Source organism: Pseudophryne corroboree, chromosome 2 (genome assembly GCF_028390025.1).
Source record: "Pseudophryne corroboree isolate aPseCor3 chromosome 2, aPseCor3.hap2, whole genome shotgun sequence".
Classification (NCBI taxonomy): Eukaryota; Metazoa; Chordata; class Amphibia; order Anura; family Myobatrachidae; genus Pseudophryne; species Pseudophryne corroboree.
The window spans coordinates 833,579,790-833,598,958 of record NC_086445.1 but is presented as its reverse complement, the minus strand read 5'-3'; the positions used below and the strand labels follow the sequence as shown (position 1 = coordinate 833,598,958).

The 19,169-nt window shown below is 46.3% G+C and overlaps 1 protein-coding gene and 1 pseudogene across 3 annotated transcripts in view; one reads left to right on the top strand and one right to left on the bottom strand.

The window, feature by feature from the left end:
- PDHA1 (pyruvate dehydrogenase E1 subunit alpha 1) overlaps window positions 1-6,412 on the bottom strand; it is a 56,844-nt gene extending 50,432 nt beyond the window's left edge. The window contains exons 1-4 of one of the 3 annotated variants that reach the window (XM_063955729.1): window positions 6,204-6,412; window positions 5,010-5,048; window positions 3,159-3,227; window positions 2,871-3,044 (exon numbers count right to left, since the gene is read on the bottom strand). In XM_063955729.1, the coding sequence (XP_063811799.1) occupies window positions 2,871-3,044; window positions 3,159-3,227; window positions 5,010-5,048; window positions 6,204-6,266 (345 nt within the window). In that variant the 5' untranslated portion in view covers window positions 6,267-6,412. The remainder of the gene's footprint in view (window positions 1-2,870; window positions 3,045-3,158; window positions 3,228-5,009; window positions 5,049-6,203) is intronic. The other 2 variants (XM_063955730.1, XM_063955731.1) reach the window with 2 other exon arrangements.
- A 9,241-nt stretch (window positions 6,413-15,653) lies between these two features.
- On the top strand, window positions 15,654-15,772 carry LOC135051811 (5S ribosomal RNA; annotated as a pseudogene).
- Window positions 15,773-19,169: the final 3,397 nt, after the last annotated feature.

The following is a 19,169-nucleotide window of genomic DNA, read 5'->3' as shown; positions in this document are numbered from 1 at the left end:
ACCTCTTTATGTAAGTGTTCAAGGATTTCAGATTTAAAATTGGTCTCACCGAGCCGTCCGGCTTCGTACCACAAACAGCGTGGAATAATACCCCTTTCCCTGTTGTAGGAGGGGTACCTTGATTATCACCTGCTGGGAATACAGCTTGTGAATGGCTTCCAAAACTGCCTCCCTGTCGGAGGGAGACTTTGGTAGAGCAGACTTCAGGAACCGGCGAGGGGGAAACGCCTCGAATTCCAGTTTGTACCCCTGCGATACTACCTGTAGAATCCAGAGGTCCACTTGCGAGTGAGCCCACTGCGCGTTGAAATTCTTGAGACGGGCCCCCACCATGTCTGAGTCTGCTTGTAAAGCCCCAGCGTCATGCTGAAGACTTGGCAGAAGCAGGGGAGGGCTTCTGCTCCTGGGAAGCGGCTGCATGGTGCAGTCTTTTTCCCCTTCCTCTGCCCCGGGGCAAGAAGGAATGGCCTTTAGCTCGCTTGTACTTATGGGAACGAAAGGACTGAGTTTGAAAAGACGGTGTCTTTTTCTGCTGATGTGAAGTGACTGGGGTAAAAAGGTGGATTTTCCAGCCGTTGCCGTGGCCACCAGGTCCGATAGACCAGCCCCAAATAACTCCTCCCCTTTATACGGCAATACTTCCATATGTCGTTTGGAATCCGCATCGCCTGACCACTGTCGCGTCCATAACGCTCTTCTGGCAGAAATGGACATAGCACTTACTCTTGATGCCAGGGTGCAGATATCCCTCTGTGCATCACGCATATATAGTAATGCATCCTTCAAATGCTCTATAGTTAGCAGTATATTGTCCCTATCCAGGGTATCAATATTTTCAGTCAGGGAATCCGACCACGCGACTCCAGCACTGCACATCCAGGCTGAAGCGATTGCTGGTCGCAGTATAACACCAGTATGTGTGTATATACTTTTAAGAATATTTTCCAGCCTTCTATCTGCTGGTTCCTTGAGGGTGGCCGTATCAGGAGACGGTGACGCTACTTGTTTAGATAAACGTGTGAGCGCCTTATCTACCCAAGGGGGTGTTTCCCAACGCGTCCTAACCTCTGACGGGAAAGGATATAGTGCCAATAATTTTTTTAGAAATTAGCAGTTTTTTGTCGGGGGAAACCCACGCTTTATCACACACCTCATTTAACTCATCTGACTCAGGGAAAACTATTGGTAGTTTTTTTACACCCCACATAATACCCTTCTTTGTGGTACTTGTAGTGTCAGAAATGTTCAATGCCTCCTTCATTGCCGTGATCATGTAACGTGTGGCCCTACTGGACATTACGTTTGTCTCCTCACCGTCGACACTAGACTCAGTATCTGTGTCTGGGTCTGTGTCGACCCACTGAGGTAACGGGCGTTTTAGGGCCCCTGACGGTGTCTGAGACGCCTGGACAGGCACTAATTGATTTGCCGGCTGTCTCATGTCATCAACCGTTTTTTGCAAAGTGCTGACATTATCACTTAATTCTTTAAATACGATCATCCAGTCAGGTGTCGACACCCTAGGGGGTGACATCACTAACCCAGGCAATTGCTCCGCCTCCACATCATTTTCCTCCTCAAACATGTCGACACACACGTACCGACACACAGCACACACACCGGGAATGCTCTGATAGAGGACAGGACCCCACAAGCCCTTTGGAGAGACAGAGGGAGAGTCTGCCAGCACACACCAAGCGCTATATATATATACAGGGATAACCTTATATAAGTGTTATTCCCTTATAGCTGCTGTTTATATAATTTTTAGCTGCCAATAGTGCCCCCCCTTCTCTTTTTTACCCTGATTCTGTAGCAAGTCTGCAGGGGAGAGTCAGGGAGCCGTCCTTCCAGCGGAGCTGTGAGGGAAAATGGCGCTTGTGTGCTGAGGAGATAGGCTCCGCCCCTTCACGACGTCCTTATCTCCCGTTTTTTTCTGTAATAATGGCAGGGGTTAAAATACATCCATATAGCCCAAGAGCTATATGTGATGTATTCTTTTGCCAACCTAAGGTATTATCTGTTATATTGCGTCTCAGGGCGCTCCCCCCCAGCGCCCTGCACCCTCAGTGACCGGAGTGTGAAGTGTGCTGAGAGCAATGGCGCACAGCTGCGGTGCTGTGCGCTACCTTAGTCTGAAGACAGGATCGTCTTCTGCCGCCGATTTCACCGGACCTCTTCGCTCTTCTGGCTCTGTTAGGGGGCCGGCGGCGCGGCTCCGGGACCCATCCAGGCTGAACCTGTGATCGTCCCTCTGGAGCTAATGTCCAGTAGCCTAAGAAACCCAATCCACTCTGCACGCAGGTGAGTCCGTTTCTTCTCCCCTTAGTCCCACGATGCAGTGAGCCTGTTGCCAGCAGGACTCACTGAAAATAAAAAACCTAAAATACACTTTTATTCTAAGCAGCTCAGGAGAGCCACCTAGCCTGCACCCTTCTCGTTCGGGCACAAAAATCTAACTGAGGCTTGGAGGAGGGTCATAGGGGGAGGAGCCAGTGCACACCACCTGATCCTAAAGCTTTTATTCTTGTGCCCTGTCTCCTGCGGAGCCGCTATTCCCCATGGTCCTTACGGAGTCCCAGCATCCACTAGGACGTCAGAGAAATCTCTGTATAATTAGGCTACACACACAACAACCAAAATAACCAATAATCCGTATGGCTGTCTTCAACAGATTTTCAATATTTAGTCACGCAGGCTGGAACCATGTGCAGATTATTACACTGGGATTATCACCAAATCGTACAATACAAATAATGCTCAGATTCCAGCAAGTTGTATTTATGTGGTATGTTTGGACCTTTTAAGGTAAGCCACCATAATGTACACATGAACATGCAAATAATCTCGATCATTGCAACAGCTTTTACCTGACCGTCATACAGATGACAGAATCCACGAATAATCTTTTGCTTGTATAGCTGATCAGACTTCAGTTCCATGCGCCGGATGGTCTGCATTGTCCTGTAATACTGCAGCCCCTGCTCACGAGTAAGAACGGCCGTGGTTGGTGGGGCCTCTTCCAGTTTGTGAACATCACACTTCTAGTAATAAACAGTGGAAATAATTATAATACTAATACTGCTACTACTACTACAGAGGGGGAACTATATTTGGCGATAGCTGTTGGTTTAAGATGACATTGCTAAAAGTCTCACCTTGATGTCAAACGTTGCTTCTGAAGCAAAGTCGGCATAGTTACGGGATGCCACCATAACACGGACAGCCTTAAAAAAAATAAAAAAAAATCACATTACCTGATATGAGAGGAAGGCAGATAATACAGTAATGTATATACTAAATGAATACAGACACATTTCATAGGTAACCGTAAGTGACTGGAAAGCAATGTGTGGAATGCATTATTCCCTAGCAGCCATTAATGGAGACCTGTTATGGGACAAAGGGCCTAATTCAGACCATGTCGCTGATGTGCAAAAATCGCCATGAAGTGAGGCGTGTCCGGACCGTTACTGGGGCAGCTCGCGGTGGCTGTGATGTCACATGCAGCCCTTAACATGACGGGTGGCCGTCAGCCTTCTCTAGGCAGCGTAGGCAGAGGGCTACTCAAAACATGCAAAAGCATTGCCGCCGTGCTATGCCCTTGCCGGCATGCGGAGCGGACTGCCCCCACATGTCAAAGAATTTTATTGTGTGTGTTTTCTCGCACATCTATGATCAGGTCTGAATTAGGCCCAAAAGACAAATGCAGTAGCAGTGAGATACATTAATACAAATTGCCATCTTCGTGTGTTGGTTTCGTTTTAAACCCATTTCTCCGACATCCACATCACAGAGGAGCACTTACTGTTCATGTGAGAATAATTGTCCAGCTGTTTTTGCAACTCCATGACACCTAGAGCTTTGATGACTGAGAGCTAAATGTAATAGCCTGCGAGAAGCCAGTGGTGCGGGACTGTGTGAGAGAATGCCCATATTTTTAAAGCAGCAATCATTTACAAGGCAATACCAGGTTGCTATTGCCTTGTAAATGATTGCTGCTTTAAAAATACGGGCATTCTTGCACAAAGCCCCGCACCTCCGGCTTCTCGCAGGCTATTACATTTACTGTAGCCCTGAGGCTGTAAGTTTAAATTGAAACCATGACTGAAAGCAAGAGAGTGTACATAGGAAACACAAAGTAGAGAGGAACAAATTGCTCCTGTGGGTAAAAGAAATAAACAAGTTGTTCTATATTGGACACACACCTAAAGATTTATTGTAAGATCTGGCTGGTTGGAATGAAAATCTGGTAATGTATGGGAGCAAATCACAATTGACCATTTGCTCCTAAACACTGGAAAACAGACAAAAATGGTCAGACAAATTGGTTAAATCCATTTGATTTCACAAATTTGCCTGAATGACCATTTTTGGCAGTTTTACGGCATTTAGGAGCAAATGGTCAATTTGCTCCCATTTAGTACCAGATTTTCGTTCCAACCAGCAAGATCTGTCAATAAATCTTTAGGTGTATGGCCACACTTGAACAAATCCCTAGTGAAATTTGGCTTTCAGTGCTCCGATCCAAGCACAACACCATCACTCATGAGAATAAATTCACCATCGTCACATACGTTTTGTTCATTACACAAATGCCAATGTACAAATACAGCGTGGAAATGGCATTCTGCAGAGCGGTGACGCAAAAGTGGAAGATGATGTTTGTATTGCCGAAGCTTTGCACGTCCACATAAAACAAAAACCTAAAAAGCAAAAATGTGCCCATCTCTAGCAGTTCCTGCTTTGCGGATATTATACCATCTGAACTCCACGGACATCATCCAATGCTGGGCATATCCAGTGGCTAGAAGCTGCCCAGACCATCTGTCTGATAAAGGTAGGAACTACTTATCTAATATTGGTTAAAAAAAAAACATTCAAAAGCATAATTTAGCAATGTAAAAATGGGCAAAAGAAAGTGCAATAAAGAAGCAGCAAAGCTTGGTGTAATGCAATAAAAATAAACACGACTGACAAATATATTAAGAACTAAGGAATAGCCTTACCTCACTAGCAGCCCCCTTTACCAGCAGGAAGCCAAAGACATATAAAACAAAAACAAAAAAAAGAGACATCTCACCAAAGAGAACGGCTATGAAGTGTCCGTCCTGTTCTCTTATTTAAACTGCGCTCTTTGCTAACACTGGAGTCAATCACTTTGGCAACACTATATTTAATTATTAAATTTTGTAAAGTTGTTTGGATACTTTGAGCACTGACTTCATATAAGACAAATAATCAAAAGAATGTTGCTCTTTAAACAAAGCACTGTAAGACAAGCTACATATGTAGCCGACATCCAGTCCCCTGCACCCTCATCAGTCACCGGCAGCCCACGTCCCTTTCTGTGACCACAAGCCCCCAGTATACCACTTGGTCTTGGCCTCTCCTCTCCAGTCACAGCCTGTGTCTTGCTTCAGATTTGGTCACCACTAGTGTCTTCTTCAGCAGCAACCAGTCTTCTGTATCCCCTTCAATTAGGGCCCCCCCTGCATTCCCTTTTGCCCCTGCCAGTGTCCTGCGTCCGGTCCTGTCACCGCCAGTGTCCTGTTGTCATAACTAGACCTCTTATGCCACCGTCAGCCCCCGGAATTCCCTTCCGCCACTGCCACTCCCCTACGCATCCTTCCGTCAGTCTCCAATGGGCAGTCCACTGCATGACATTTGGGGGCAGATGTATTAACCTGGAGAAGGGATAAAGAAATGAAAAAAGCAATAATAAGTGCAAGGTGATAACTCACCAGCCAGTCATTGCAGATTTGAAAAATGACAGTTAGGATCTGATTGGCTGGTGCGTTATCACCTTGCACTTATCAATGGTTTATCACTTCTTTATCCCTTCTCCAGGCTTAATACATCTGCTCCTTGGTCCCCTACAGTTACCTTCTGTCATGGCTAGCTCCTTGTATATCATTCCATTGCTGTCACCACCAGTCCTCTGTGTGCCCTTGTTATTGCCAGTCGCATGTGTACCCCACCCTCACCACCAGTCCCCTGCATTTCCTACTGACTCAGCCAGCACTCAGTGTGCCCGTCTATCACAGTCAGTCCCCCTGTGTCCCATTCTGTCACAGCCAGTCCACACTATAATCGTCTTGTATGTCATGGTCACTTTCTGTCTTGCTCTGCACCAGCCAGCTGATCCACCACCCACACAGGTCTTGTGTGTGTGCCTGCTGCAGCCGGGAACCTATACTCACGGTGACAGGTTTCTGGGCCGAGCCCTGGAGCACACGGGACAGTATAGACAACATCTTTTGCATGGGCGGCCGGTCACAGGAGGATCCGGGTCACACTCTGAGCCGATGTAGCAGGCCAGTAACACCGACGACCTCAAGCCTGAACAACCGCCTGTAACCTTCCAACAAGGGCCTACCCTCCGCTGTCTGACTGGCGGCGCGTCCTGGGCGTCACGTAACACACCTCCTACGTCTCGGGCACGGCGCAGCCATCTTTGATGTGGGCAATCGGTGTCACCTAGCAATGGCATGAACAGCTGAGCATCACGTCTGCAGTGCTGAGGATTTGCGCACACAGTGAAAACGGAAGAAAAGCTATTTTTCTCATACGTCCTAGAGGATGCTGGGGACGCTTCAAGAACCATGGGGTATAGACGGGATCCGCAGGAGACATGGGCACTTTAAGACTTTGAAAGGGGTGTGAATTGGCTCCTCCCTCTATGCCCCTCCTCCAGACTCCAGTTTAGAATCTGTGCCCAGGCAGACTGGATGCACAACTGAGGAGCTCTACTGAGTTTCTCGGAAAAGACTTTGTTAGGTTTTTTATTTTCAGGGAGGCTGTTGGCAACGGTCTCCCTGCATCGTGGGACTTAGGAGAGAGAAGTCAGACCTACTTCTAGGGAGTTAAAGGTTCTGCTTCTTGGCTACAGGACACCATTAGCTCCTGAGAGTTTGGAACACTAGGTACGCCTTAGGGGTTCACTCCCAGAGCCCGCCGTCACCCCCCTTGCAGAGCCAGAAGTCAGGTGAGTAGAAGAAGACAGAAGACTTCAGTGACGGCTTTCTGAGATACCGCACAGCGATCGCGCTGCGCGCCATGCTCCCATACACAGCGGCACTGCAGGGTGCAGGGCGCTGGGGGGGGGGGGGGGCCTGGGCAGCATTAAAACACCTCTTTAAAGGCTGGCAGAGTGATATTGAAGTGCCTTGGCACTAAATTCATACCCCCGCTGGCATTATTTGCTTGTAAAAGAGCGGGTTGAAGCGCGCCATGTAGGGGGCGGGGCTTAACCCTCACAGCTCTCATCAGCGCCATTTTCTCTCCAGGAGCTGCAGAGACCCTGATCCTTCCTCACCACTCCTATCAGGGTGCAAAATGGGGGGGGCGGGGGGGACAGTAAATATGGTGCAAAAATAAGTGATTGTAAAGCGCTGCAGGGTCTGAGGCAATATTTTTAAAGTTTCAGAACCGGGACAGGCGCTGGGTTGTGAGCTGGCAAAGTCCCTCTGTGTTTCTCTGACAGGCTTTACTGTGGGTCTGTCCCCCTTTTGGCTCAGTGTGTCTGTGGGTGTCGGTACAGGTGTGTCGGCATGTCTGAGGCGGAGTGCTCTTCCCAGGAGGAGACTGTGGCCCTCATTCCGAGTTGTTCGCTCGCAAGGCGATTTTAGCAGTATTGCACACGCTAAGCCGCCGCCTACTGGGAGTAAATCTTAGCTTCTAAAAATTGCGAACGAAAGATTCGCAATATTGCGATTACACATCTCGTAGCAGTTTCAGAGTAGCTTCAGACTTACTCGGCATCTGCGATCAGTTCAGTGCTTATCGTTCCTGGTTTGACGTCACAAACACACCCAGCGTTCGCCCAGACACTCCTCCGTTTCTCCAGCCACTCCCGCGTTTTTTCCGGAAACGGTAGCGTTTTTTCCCACACGCCCATAAAACGGCCTGTTTCCGCCCAGTAACACCCATTTCCTGTCAATCACACTACGATCGCCTGAGCGAAGAAAAAGCGGTGAGTAAAAATCCTAACTGCATAGCAAATTTACTTGGCGCAGTCGCAGTGCGGACATTGCGCATGCGCACTAAGCGGAAAAACGCTGCGATGCGAAGAAATTTTCCGAGCGAACGACTCGGAATGACCTCCTGTGTTGGGGTCAGGAATGGCTGTGGGAGTGACCCTGTCGGCACCGCCGGCTCCTGACTGGGTAAATGTGTTGAATGCTTTGAATGCTAATGTGGCTCTTATTAATAAGAGACTAGATAAATTTGAATCTCAGAACCAGGTATGGAAGAAATCGGTGGAGGATGTGTTATCTTAGGTACAGACCCCCTCGGGGTCACATAAACATTCGTTTGCACAGTTAGCAGACACAGATACTGACACGGACACTGACTTTTTTTGTGTGTGTAATGATTGTACCATACTACATACCTCCAGGAGGGACGGAATGCTCTGCTACAGGACTTCCCTCTTAATGTATAATTGCCATAACCTGTGCTGAAACACCTTCCTTATACATATATATATATATATATATATATATATATTTTTTATTTTTTTTTTGATTCTTTTACAGTTCCCTACAAGCACGGAAGAATGGATAGCCATTGGGAATGCATTTGCCGTCTAGAAAGGCAGCAAAGCACAACCTAAACTTCGTGTTCGCTGCCAACGAGGCCTTTGCCCTTCACAAGCATGTCATGAAGCCATTCCCGCAAAGGGCACTCAATAAAGAGAAGCGGGTCTTAAATTACCGGCTGTGTCGGGCAAGGCGTATTGTAGAAAATGCCTTTGGGATCTTGAGCAACTAATTCAAGATCTTTCACATGGCAGTTAATTTGAAGGTGGAGAAGATTCACTGGGTCGTCACTGCATGACATGCATGCTGTGTCCTGCACAACCTCCTACACAAGAAAACCATCCAGCAAAGGACAGTGGGCACAGCTGCGGTGGAAGACCCAGACCATCCAGAAGAGGTTGCTCAGTTCCCCTCAGTGGCGATACCAACTGTTGGGCGAAACTGGGACTGCTCTGGACAAAAATGTCAGAGAGGAATATACAGTGGTGCCGAGAGAAGGGGAGAGAGGGTACAAATTACCCGGGCCCAGGTCTGATGGAGGGGCCAAGTGAGGGCCCAGTGGGGGCCCCTGGCCTCCTCCTCCTTAACTGGCAGCAGCAGCTACAGCTTTTCTCCTAAGTGGTGTATTCAATTGATGTCGGATCCTTTCCGACGTAAAGGATCGGACATGTCGGTATTCAATTAGCGGCCAAATCCAACAATGCTAATCCGAGTTTTTTTTAAAGTCTGATTGATATTGTTGGAAACGGGTCTAAAACCTGTTGGATTTGGCTGCAAATCCGACAAAACACGTGGATCGGCGACTTAAGCCACCGATCCACGTGCTTTCCGACAAGTTGGATTTTCTGAGTTGTCGGATAAACGGCACTTTGATTGAATAGGTCTAATCTGGATTCAATCTTAAATTGCCGTTTATTTGTAAAGTCAGGAAATCCGACTTGAATTGAATACTGCTCTAAGCCCAGCACACACAGCCGGGCTGGAGTGTGGCCATGGTGACACTAAAAATACAATTTTTTCTTCATTTTTGAAAAGAGTGCATGGCCACGCCTCATGTGAATAGGCCACGGCCCCTGAAAAGTACCAGGGCCCAGCCAGACTTTCTACTGCCCTGCATGTGTGTTTGTAATATCTCTCTATGGGGGTAATTCCGAGTTGTTAGTTCATTGCCGATTTTCGCTATACTGCGATTAGTCGCTTACTGCGCATGCGCAAGGTTCGCAGAGCGCATGCGCTTAGTTATTTTACACAAAAGTTAGGTATTTTACTCACGGCAAAACAAAGCTTTTTCATCGCTGTGGTGATTGTAGTGTGATTGACAGGAAGTGGGTGTTTCTGGACGGAAACTGGCCGTTTTATGGGAGTGTGCGGAAAAACGCAGGCGTTCGAGTTCCAAAATGTGTCTGGAGAAGCGGGGGAGTGGCTGGGCGAATGCTGGGTGTGTTTGTGACGTCAAACCAGGAACGAAAAGGACTGAGCTGGTCGCAATGGCTGAGTAAGTCTGGAGCTACTCAGAAACTGCGGGGTAATCGTTACGAGAAAATTTCTTAAAAAGATGTGTCCGGCAGTCTCTAACTAATGAGTTAGAGACTGCCGGACACATCTTTTTAAGAAATCCCCTCAACATTGTTGGACATTCCTATTATCAATATCCATACGGCACCAATTGGACAGCATTTCCCTTGGACACTACCATCTGTGGAGGAATTGGAATTTTTCCCTATCTGCTTGGATACGCTTGCATTGGTATGCTTAAAAAAGGGACATTCTGAACTCCATTGCTTTTATTAATTCTCCAGCAATATACATGGACATAATTCCAGAGGGAGTCCTAGCCGGGGTATGATATAATATCTTATTGAGGGGCTATGTGGATGTGTCATTTCATATGATTAATTAATGATTAATTAATTTTTAATTGTGTTGTAAAGACATCTGTGATTTTAAGAGATTATACATATTAAATATATTATATACACTTTTTCAATATAACCTACCGTCCTAGATTTTTTATTGATATTACTTATATATACTTTATACAACTCAGCACTGGTGATTACTGATTACCATTTCTATTGTATACATTATTTTGGGGAATTACCACCCCCTACACCAGCAGCTTTTGACAGCGCACTCCTTCTATTCTCTTTTACCTGTCTTAAAACAGTCTGGATTAGGATTTTTTAATATTTTTAGTTTTCCCGATTCCCCGACCCAGCTGTCGGGGGATCGGGACATTACAGCAATGTAATGCTGATGTATGGGGGCCATTATGCAACCATTGTTAAATACAGTATGCTGCTCTCAACATTGTACAGCCCTGTGTAATGTATGGGGCACTTTATCATTAAGTACAATAAACATTGAAACGGCTAGAAAATGTAAAAAAAAAATGCATTACCTTCAATGACAAATGCATACCACACAACAAAAACAAATCTGTTTATCAGTCTAATAAAATACATTTAGTACGGATGCTATTCAAGGCAAGGGTAGAAGGATTCAGTGAAAAAGAAAATTGCTTATGGGAACAAAAGTTAAACTTTAAATTTATGCAGATTAGGATGGAAATCATCTCCAAAAATCTATGGAAGCAACCTTAATGACATACTTACCTACTTCTGATTCCTCCTCTCCGGGAGAAGCCCAGAGAGGAGGCACTGCAGGGAACTTCGGGGGTGGGGTCTGGCTCTGACATCATCAAACTTTGCATCATTTTAGCCCCCACCCACCCCACGGACCCGCGAATGGCAGAGATTAACTCTCCATCTTGCCCACATCACTGGGGTGCAGGAGATCTGCCTGCTCTTCCGGGGGTACAGGGGACTACCCCAAAAATTGGAAGCCTCCCACAACTTCCGGGAGAGTAGGCAAGTATGCATAATGAGGGCGGGGTCTATCAAGGGGATCCATCCTCATAGGACCTAATTCTAAGTTGGACGCAACTGCGGCCTTCTTTGCTGCAATTCCATCTGCTAGTGCCACTACAATTACCTTCCCTGGTGTACACTGTACACCCATGCATCCAAATAGACAAGGACTGAGACGTCCACTTTGTGTCTCCTAGGGACGTGCAGTGATTGGCTGAGGAAGCACTGACTAGTATCCGAGCCAGATTTACACACAATATATGAACCAAAGGGCCCATGGGGGCATTATACACAGGTGCAGAATATATACTGTTTTAATCATAGATATGTGGAAAAGATAGGCAAAGGATTCACTGCCTCACCTGTCATAGACTTTTTACTCCAGAGTTTTGATTATAAAAATGATTAGAGTAATACAAAGAAGATATTTATAATATATTCTTTCTATTTTTCATATACTTTATATAGTCAAAACTCTTGTGTATACGTTAGTACGACAGAAAAGGCTCTGCCTCACCCCACCACACGCCATTGGTGTCTACAGAAGCTGCAGTCATGCTTTCTTCATCTTTAGACACCACCATCGGTCACCCCAAACTCTCACCAGCCCTATGTCAGGTGCAGTTCATCTACTCGAGTATGGCCTCCAATGTGAGAGATTCAGTGTCAAGCAGCCTTTGTGTTTAGTCCTACATGTATAATATGTCTAATATGTTGAGTCTATTGTACAGTTGCAATGTGCAGTATCAACTCATACGTGTAATGTGTGTAATGTATGCTATGTTCTTCCCCCTTCTTATGCTATGTATTCCCCCTTCATGTTGCTGCTTGGCGATGCATTGTACCACAAAGAATTCCTAGTGTACGTGAGTACACCTGGCCAATAAAGCTGATTCTGATTCTGATATGCAACCACTTTCAGCAATACGCCCATACTACGTTACAGCTGAGTCTGATTTGACAAACCCCTGTAACCACCTAGGAATCTCCAACACATTTCTAATACACTTCTTGGTGCATGCGTCTGAATCTGTACTGCAACTCTGTACGAACACATTCGAGATGCAGGTGCGATGCCACTTAAATGCATATACACAGTAGATGAAATACATTACACAAGAAAAAAATGAAACACATAGGTCTCCACTAGAAAAAAACACACACATTTGCCCCCACAGACAAGATAAATAGGGTAAAAAACACATTGGGCCCCCCCGACAGGAATAAAAATTATTTTAATGTAATTTTAGTTTTTTCTTAGTTATTCATTTGTTGGGACCTTTCATGCCTTGTACAGCGCTATATTTTCCCATATCGGCACAGTTTAGAACTAAATATATTTTTTTAAAGAATCCTCCCTTGTCTTGAATAATAAGCTTACTAAATTTAGTGAATAGGGAAACTTTAATTATGGCCATATTTTATATTTGTATTTTGTATTTATACACAGAGAGGGAGAACACACCAACAGGTGTTTTTTAGGAAAGCAACTGTGTTAACCCATTTACGGAATGTAGTATTACATACATACTGTATGTGGACCAGTACACATCCTTTTCAGCCACTAGGTGGAACACATGTATAACAAAACAGTATTCCTTGTTGTGTGTGTGTCTTGGCAAATAAAGAAAAGCATTTATCCCATCTCAGCCTGTTTCTGTGTTTCTGATATACTGTACCCCAGAAACACATATGCATAACAGTTCAAAGTAACGCTTCATGCCTTATACTGTATACCAGTGGTTCTCAAACTCGGTCCTCAGGACCCCACAAGGTTCACAGTTTTCATGTTACCCAGAAGGTGCACTGTTTATCACCAACTGTCACATTTTAAAAATGTACAGGTGACCTGCAAAACATGAACCATGTGGGGTCCTGAGGACCGAGTTTGAGAAGCAGTGCTGTATACTGTATGCAGAGGAACAAGACTCAACTGTGCTATAAAGAATTGTTTCGCAAAGTGAACGTAATAACTATTTTATACAAATTTAATTATAGAGTCTTTTTCAGACTCATTATGGAGCCGGGATGTTGTTGGGATAACAGTATGAGGAGAATGGATACAGTGAATGCTGGCACAAATGTGACCCATTGCGTCTGATGCGATTTCATTACCTAGCAACGCGGCGGAAGGACTAGTGACAGCTTCTGCCGCTGCTATACTAGGACACATTAATCCATTGAAATTTCGCCACCCCTGGTCCCAGCGATTGGCTGTGGATCCTATAGCAGGGTATATTAACACTTATACAGGGGAGGGGTCCTGGGGTGCACACCGGTAATGAGAGGTGCGACCCTGCGGAGACCTTTCAGGAGAACTGCATACAAAGAAAAAGGTTGCAGGTGCACAATTCAAACATTACCAATTTATTAATAATAATCATTGCAATAAAATTTTTGCAATAAAATTTTGCATTTTGAGCGAGGTTCTTCGCATAGCTATGGCCATAAGTAACGGCTTACCCACCGCGTCCAGGTGACCTCATTAATCGGGCAAGTCCCTAACATTTTGGGGGGTACAAATCTAGGGCGCGGGACCCCCCAAAAATGAAGCAGCTGAGTGACCCCAGGGCAACAAAAAAGTGAAAATATACTTACTTATGGCCATAACTATGTGAAGAACCTCGCTCAAAATGCTACATTTTATTGCAATGATTATTATTAATAAATTGGTAATGTTTGAATTGTGCACCTGCAACCTTTTTCTTTGTATGCAGTTATACTAACACTTAAGCTGACGCCCATTATAGGTTCCCAGGAAGTGAACAAGCCCGTTTACTGGGTGAAATGCGTTTTATATATGGACCTGGTCCACCAGACTATACACACTGAGGCACAACCATTGTGACATGCCCAGGACTCGGGCTTCACCTGGTATTTTGTATCTTTTGTATTTACTTGTCATTTGCTGCTCACATTGCTACCTTGTATATTTGGTTTACATACCTTTCCATTTGGATGATCACATACTATGCTAATGGTAGCTGTCATTATTTTCTTTTGGTACATTGTTACCCAGTAATATTTTTGCCTTCTCCACTTCATTCGTATACAGTATAATCCAGCCAATGCCTGCAATGTCACTTTGCAGTTATCCAATGAAAATAACCTCTGTCTCTTTATGCATCTGAGATAAAACTACCTGTTGTTTAATCAGGGTCAGTAGTGGCTCTTACCACGGACAAGCAGGGGCACCACTGTTCTGAGGGCTCATGCTGTGTGGTGTGCCTGATGTCATCGTGCACCGCACGGCATTGTCAGAGCGCCCGCAGATGCTAGAGGTCATAATTGACCTCTAGTGTCTGTGCAGTGTGCGGCGCTATGGGAGAGACGTCAATACGTTTCTCCCATATATCCGAGGAGCGGCGGCTGTAGACGGAGGTCAGCAGCAGAGGTCGGGAAGCAGGAGCGTGGCTGGTGAGTATTTTTTTTTTTTGTAAGCGCCGCTACTAGTGGCCAAAACTACTGAGGGCACAGCTAGAGGGGGCACAACTACTGGGGGGCACAGCTACAGGGGGCAAAACTACAGGGGGCACAGCTACAGGCGGCACAACTGTGGCCACGCCCCTTCCCTATGACCTATGAAGCCACGCCCCCTAGGCATGCACTAAACCCTGTTTTGTCTATAGGGGGTCAATGGAAACTTTTGCCCTGGGCGCCACAAGGTCTAGAACCGGCCCTGATCAGGGTGTATGTCATTGTGACCTGTTTTTTAACTGATTTGCTTTCCTTTTTCAATAGAATAACTCAGGTGCACACTTTAATCTTGCATACTGGTACACATATATTCATTGATTTGTCTCAAATATTGCTACACTGGTTACTTGGAGCCCTATTTTTGAATCAAATATTTTACTATTGATTATAGAAATGTTCTCACAGTACTAGTGTACTGCTTTCCAAGTTGGAGGACTCAATTTATAGACAACTTTATCCTCATAATTTGTACTTTCATTTTTTGTACATGGTACATATGATGCTAATCCTTATTTCACATGCCACTCTGATCCCTTTCTAGATTCCATCAGTGGACTCTCATCTGCGATTCAGAGGAGCGACCCGATGTCATAGACATAGGGTACGAGCCTGTCTAATGCTGACATCAGATCCACGACTTTCTCTTTCTTCTGCCTTTTTTTCCCTCTTTTTCATTCTATACAATGTCTTTTTTCAATCTACCCTATCCTAGCTTCTTCTCAGGTGCACTCTCATTAGTGGTCAGAAATACCGGCCATATTTTCCCTACTACCATACCTCCACGCTTATGCCCAATCTCGTCTGATCTTGCAAGCCAAACGTTGGAGGGCTAGGTTAGTACCTGGAAGGAGGACCCCCAGGGAATACCAAGTGTAGTAGGGAGGCAATTTACCATTTTTTTCTGACAATAACATTAACAGCAGTATCACCACTTTGCTTCTTTCTTGTCGACATTGGCGACTTTGCCCCGTTTTATGCAGTCATGTGAAATTTTTGGAAACAGGTAGAATATTTGAGAGATACATGTACCACATTTGTTGAATATTGCATTTGTGGTAATTTTAGTCCGGTGTAAGGGCCCTCTTTACATTGATTGACCCATCGTGGTCTCATTAATGGGATGCGGTCAAGGTCCCGCCGGACAGGATCCCTGCGGTCGGAATACCGACACCGGGATCCCGACCGGCACAATCCCGACATATTCTCCCTCTGTGGGTGCCCACGACACCCATAGAGGGAGAATAAATTAGTGTGCCGAGTGTAGCAAGCGCAGCAAGCCTGCAAGGGGCTGCGTTGCGCTCACCCCCTGTCAGGATTGTGCCAGTCGGGATCCCAGGAAGACGGAGGTAGTACTACTGGTGTCTACATTTCCGACGTGGATTACAATACGTAGCATGGATCAGAACATATTTTGTTTTAATAAAAATTGTGGGATACAAGTTATATCTTTTGTACTAAACAAATAAAAGCTATGTTTCTCTGACGTCCTAGTGGATGCTGGGAACTCCGTAAGGACCATGGGGAATAGACGGGCTCCGCAGGAGACTGGGCACTCTAAAAGAAAGATTAGGTACTATCTGGTGTGCACTGGCTCCTCCCACTGTGACCCTCCTCCAGTTAGATTTCTGTGCCCGGCCGAGCTGGATGCACACTAGGGGCACTCCTGAGCTCCTAGAAAGAAAGATTATTTTAGGTTTTTTATTTTACAGTGAGACCTGCTGGCAACAGGCTCACTGCAGCGAGGGACTAAGGGGAGAAGAAGCGAACTCGCCTGCTTGCAGCCGGATTGGGCTTCTTAGGCTACTGGACACCATTAGCTCCAGAGGGATCGACCGCAGGCCCAGTCCTCGGTGTTCGGTCCCGGAGCCGCGCCGCCGTCCCCCTTACAGAGCCAGAAGCAAGAAGAGGTCCGGAAAATCGTCGGCAGAAGACTTCGGTCTTCACCAAGGTAGCGCACAGCACTGCAGCTGTGCGCCATTGCTCCTCATGCACACTTCACACTCCGGTCACTGAGGGTGCAGGGCGCTGGGGGGGCGCCCTGAGGGCAATATATGACACCTTGGCTGGCAAATCTACATCATATATAGTCCTAGAGGCTATATAGATGTAAAATTACCCCTGCCAGTATTCCAGAAAAAGCGGGAGAAAGTCAGTTGAAAAAGGGGCGGGGCTTCTCCCTCAGCACACTGGCACCATTTTCTCTTCACAGTGCAGCTGGAAGACAGCTCCCCAGGCTCTCCCCTGTAGTTTTCAGGCTCAAAGGGTTAAAAAGAGAGGGGGGGCACAAAATTTAGGCGCAATATTGTATATATAAGCAGCTATTGGGAAAAATTCACTCAATATAGTGTTAATCCCAAAATTATATAGCGCTCTGGTGTGTGCTGGCATACTCTCTCTCTGTCTCCCCAAAGGGCTGTGTGGGGTCCTGTCCTCAGTCAGAGCATTCCCTGTGTGTGTGCGGTGTGTCGGTACGGCTGTGTCGACACGTTTGATGAGGAGGCTTATGTGATGGCAGAGCAGATGCCGATAAATGTGATGTCGCCCCCTGTGGGGCCGACACCAGAGTGGATGGATAGGTGGAAGGTATAAACCGACAGTGTCAACTCCTTACATAAAAGGCTGGATGACGTAACAGCTATGGGACAGCCGGCTTCTCAGCCCGCGCCTGCCCAGGCGTCTCAAAGGCCATCAGGGGCTCAAAAACGCCCGCTCCCTCAGATGGCAGACACAGATGTCGACACGGAGTCTGACTCCAGTGTTGACGAGGTTGAGACATATACACAATCCACTAGGAACATCCGTTACATGATCCCGGCAATAAAAAATGTGTTACACATTTCTGACATTAACCCAAGTACCACTAAAAAAGGGTTTTATGTTTGGGGAGAAAAAGCAGGCAGTGTTTTGTTCCCCCATCAAATGAGTGAATGAAGTGTGAAAAAGCGTGGGTTCCCCCGATAAGAAACTGGTAATTTCTAAAAAGTTACTGATGGCGTACCCTTTCCCGCCAGAGGATAAGTTACGCTGGGAGACATCCCCTAGGGTGGATAAGGCGCTCACACGTTTGTCAAAAAAGGTGGCACTGCCGTCTTAGGATACGGCCACTTTGAAGGTACCTGCTGATAAAAAGCAGGAGGCTATCCTGAAGTCTGTATTTACACACTCAGGTACTAGACTGAGACCTGCAGATTGTGCTGCTGCAGCGTGGTCTGTAACCCTGTCAAACAGGGATACTATTTTGCGAACATAAGACGTCGTCTTATATATGAGGGATGCACAGAGGGATATTTTGCCGGCTGGCATCCAGAATTAATGCAATGTCCATTCTGTCAGGAGGGTATTAGAGACCCGACACTGGACAGGTGATGCTGACTTTAAAAGGCACATAGAGCCTTATAAGGGTGAGGAATTGTTTGGGGATGGTCTCTGGGACCTCGTATCCACAGCAACAGCTGGGAAGAAAATTTTTTACCTCAGGTTTCCTCACAGCCTAAGAAAGCACTGTATTATCAGGTACAGTCCTTTCGGCTTCAGAAAAGCAAGCGGGTCAAAGGCGCTTCCTTTCTGCACAGAGACAAGGGAAGAGGGAAAAAGCTGCACCAGTCAGCCAGTTCCCAGAATCAAAATTCTTCCCCCGCTTCCTCTGAGTCCACCGCATGACGCGGGGGCTCCACAGGCGTAGCCAGGTACGGTGGGGGGCCGCCTCAAAAATTTCAGCGATCAGTGGGCTCGCTCACAGGTGGATCCCTGGATCCTTCAAGTAGTATCTCAGGGGTACAAGCTGGAATTCGAGGCATCTCCCCCCCGCCGTTTCCTCAAATCTGCCTTGCCGACAACTCCCTCAGGCAGGGAGGCTGTGCTAGATGCAATTCACAAGCTGTATTCCCAGCAGGTGATAGTCAAGGTGCCCCTACTTCAACAAGGACGGGGTTACTATTCCACACAGTTTGTGGTACCGAAACCGGATGGTTCGGTGAGACCCATTTTAAATTTGAAATCCTTGAACACATACATAAAAAAATTCAAGTTCAAGATGGAATCGCTCAGGGCGGTTATTGCAAGCCTGGAAGAGGGGGATTACATGGTATCCCTGGACATCAAGGATGCTTACCTACATGTCTCCATTTACCATCCTCACCAGGAGTACCTCAGATTTGTGGTATAGGATTGCCATTACCAATTCCAAACACTGCCGTTTGGACTGTCCACGGCACCGGGGGTCTTTACCAAGGTAATGGCAGAAATGATGATACTCCTTCGAAAAAAGGGAGTTTTAATT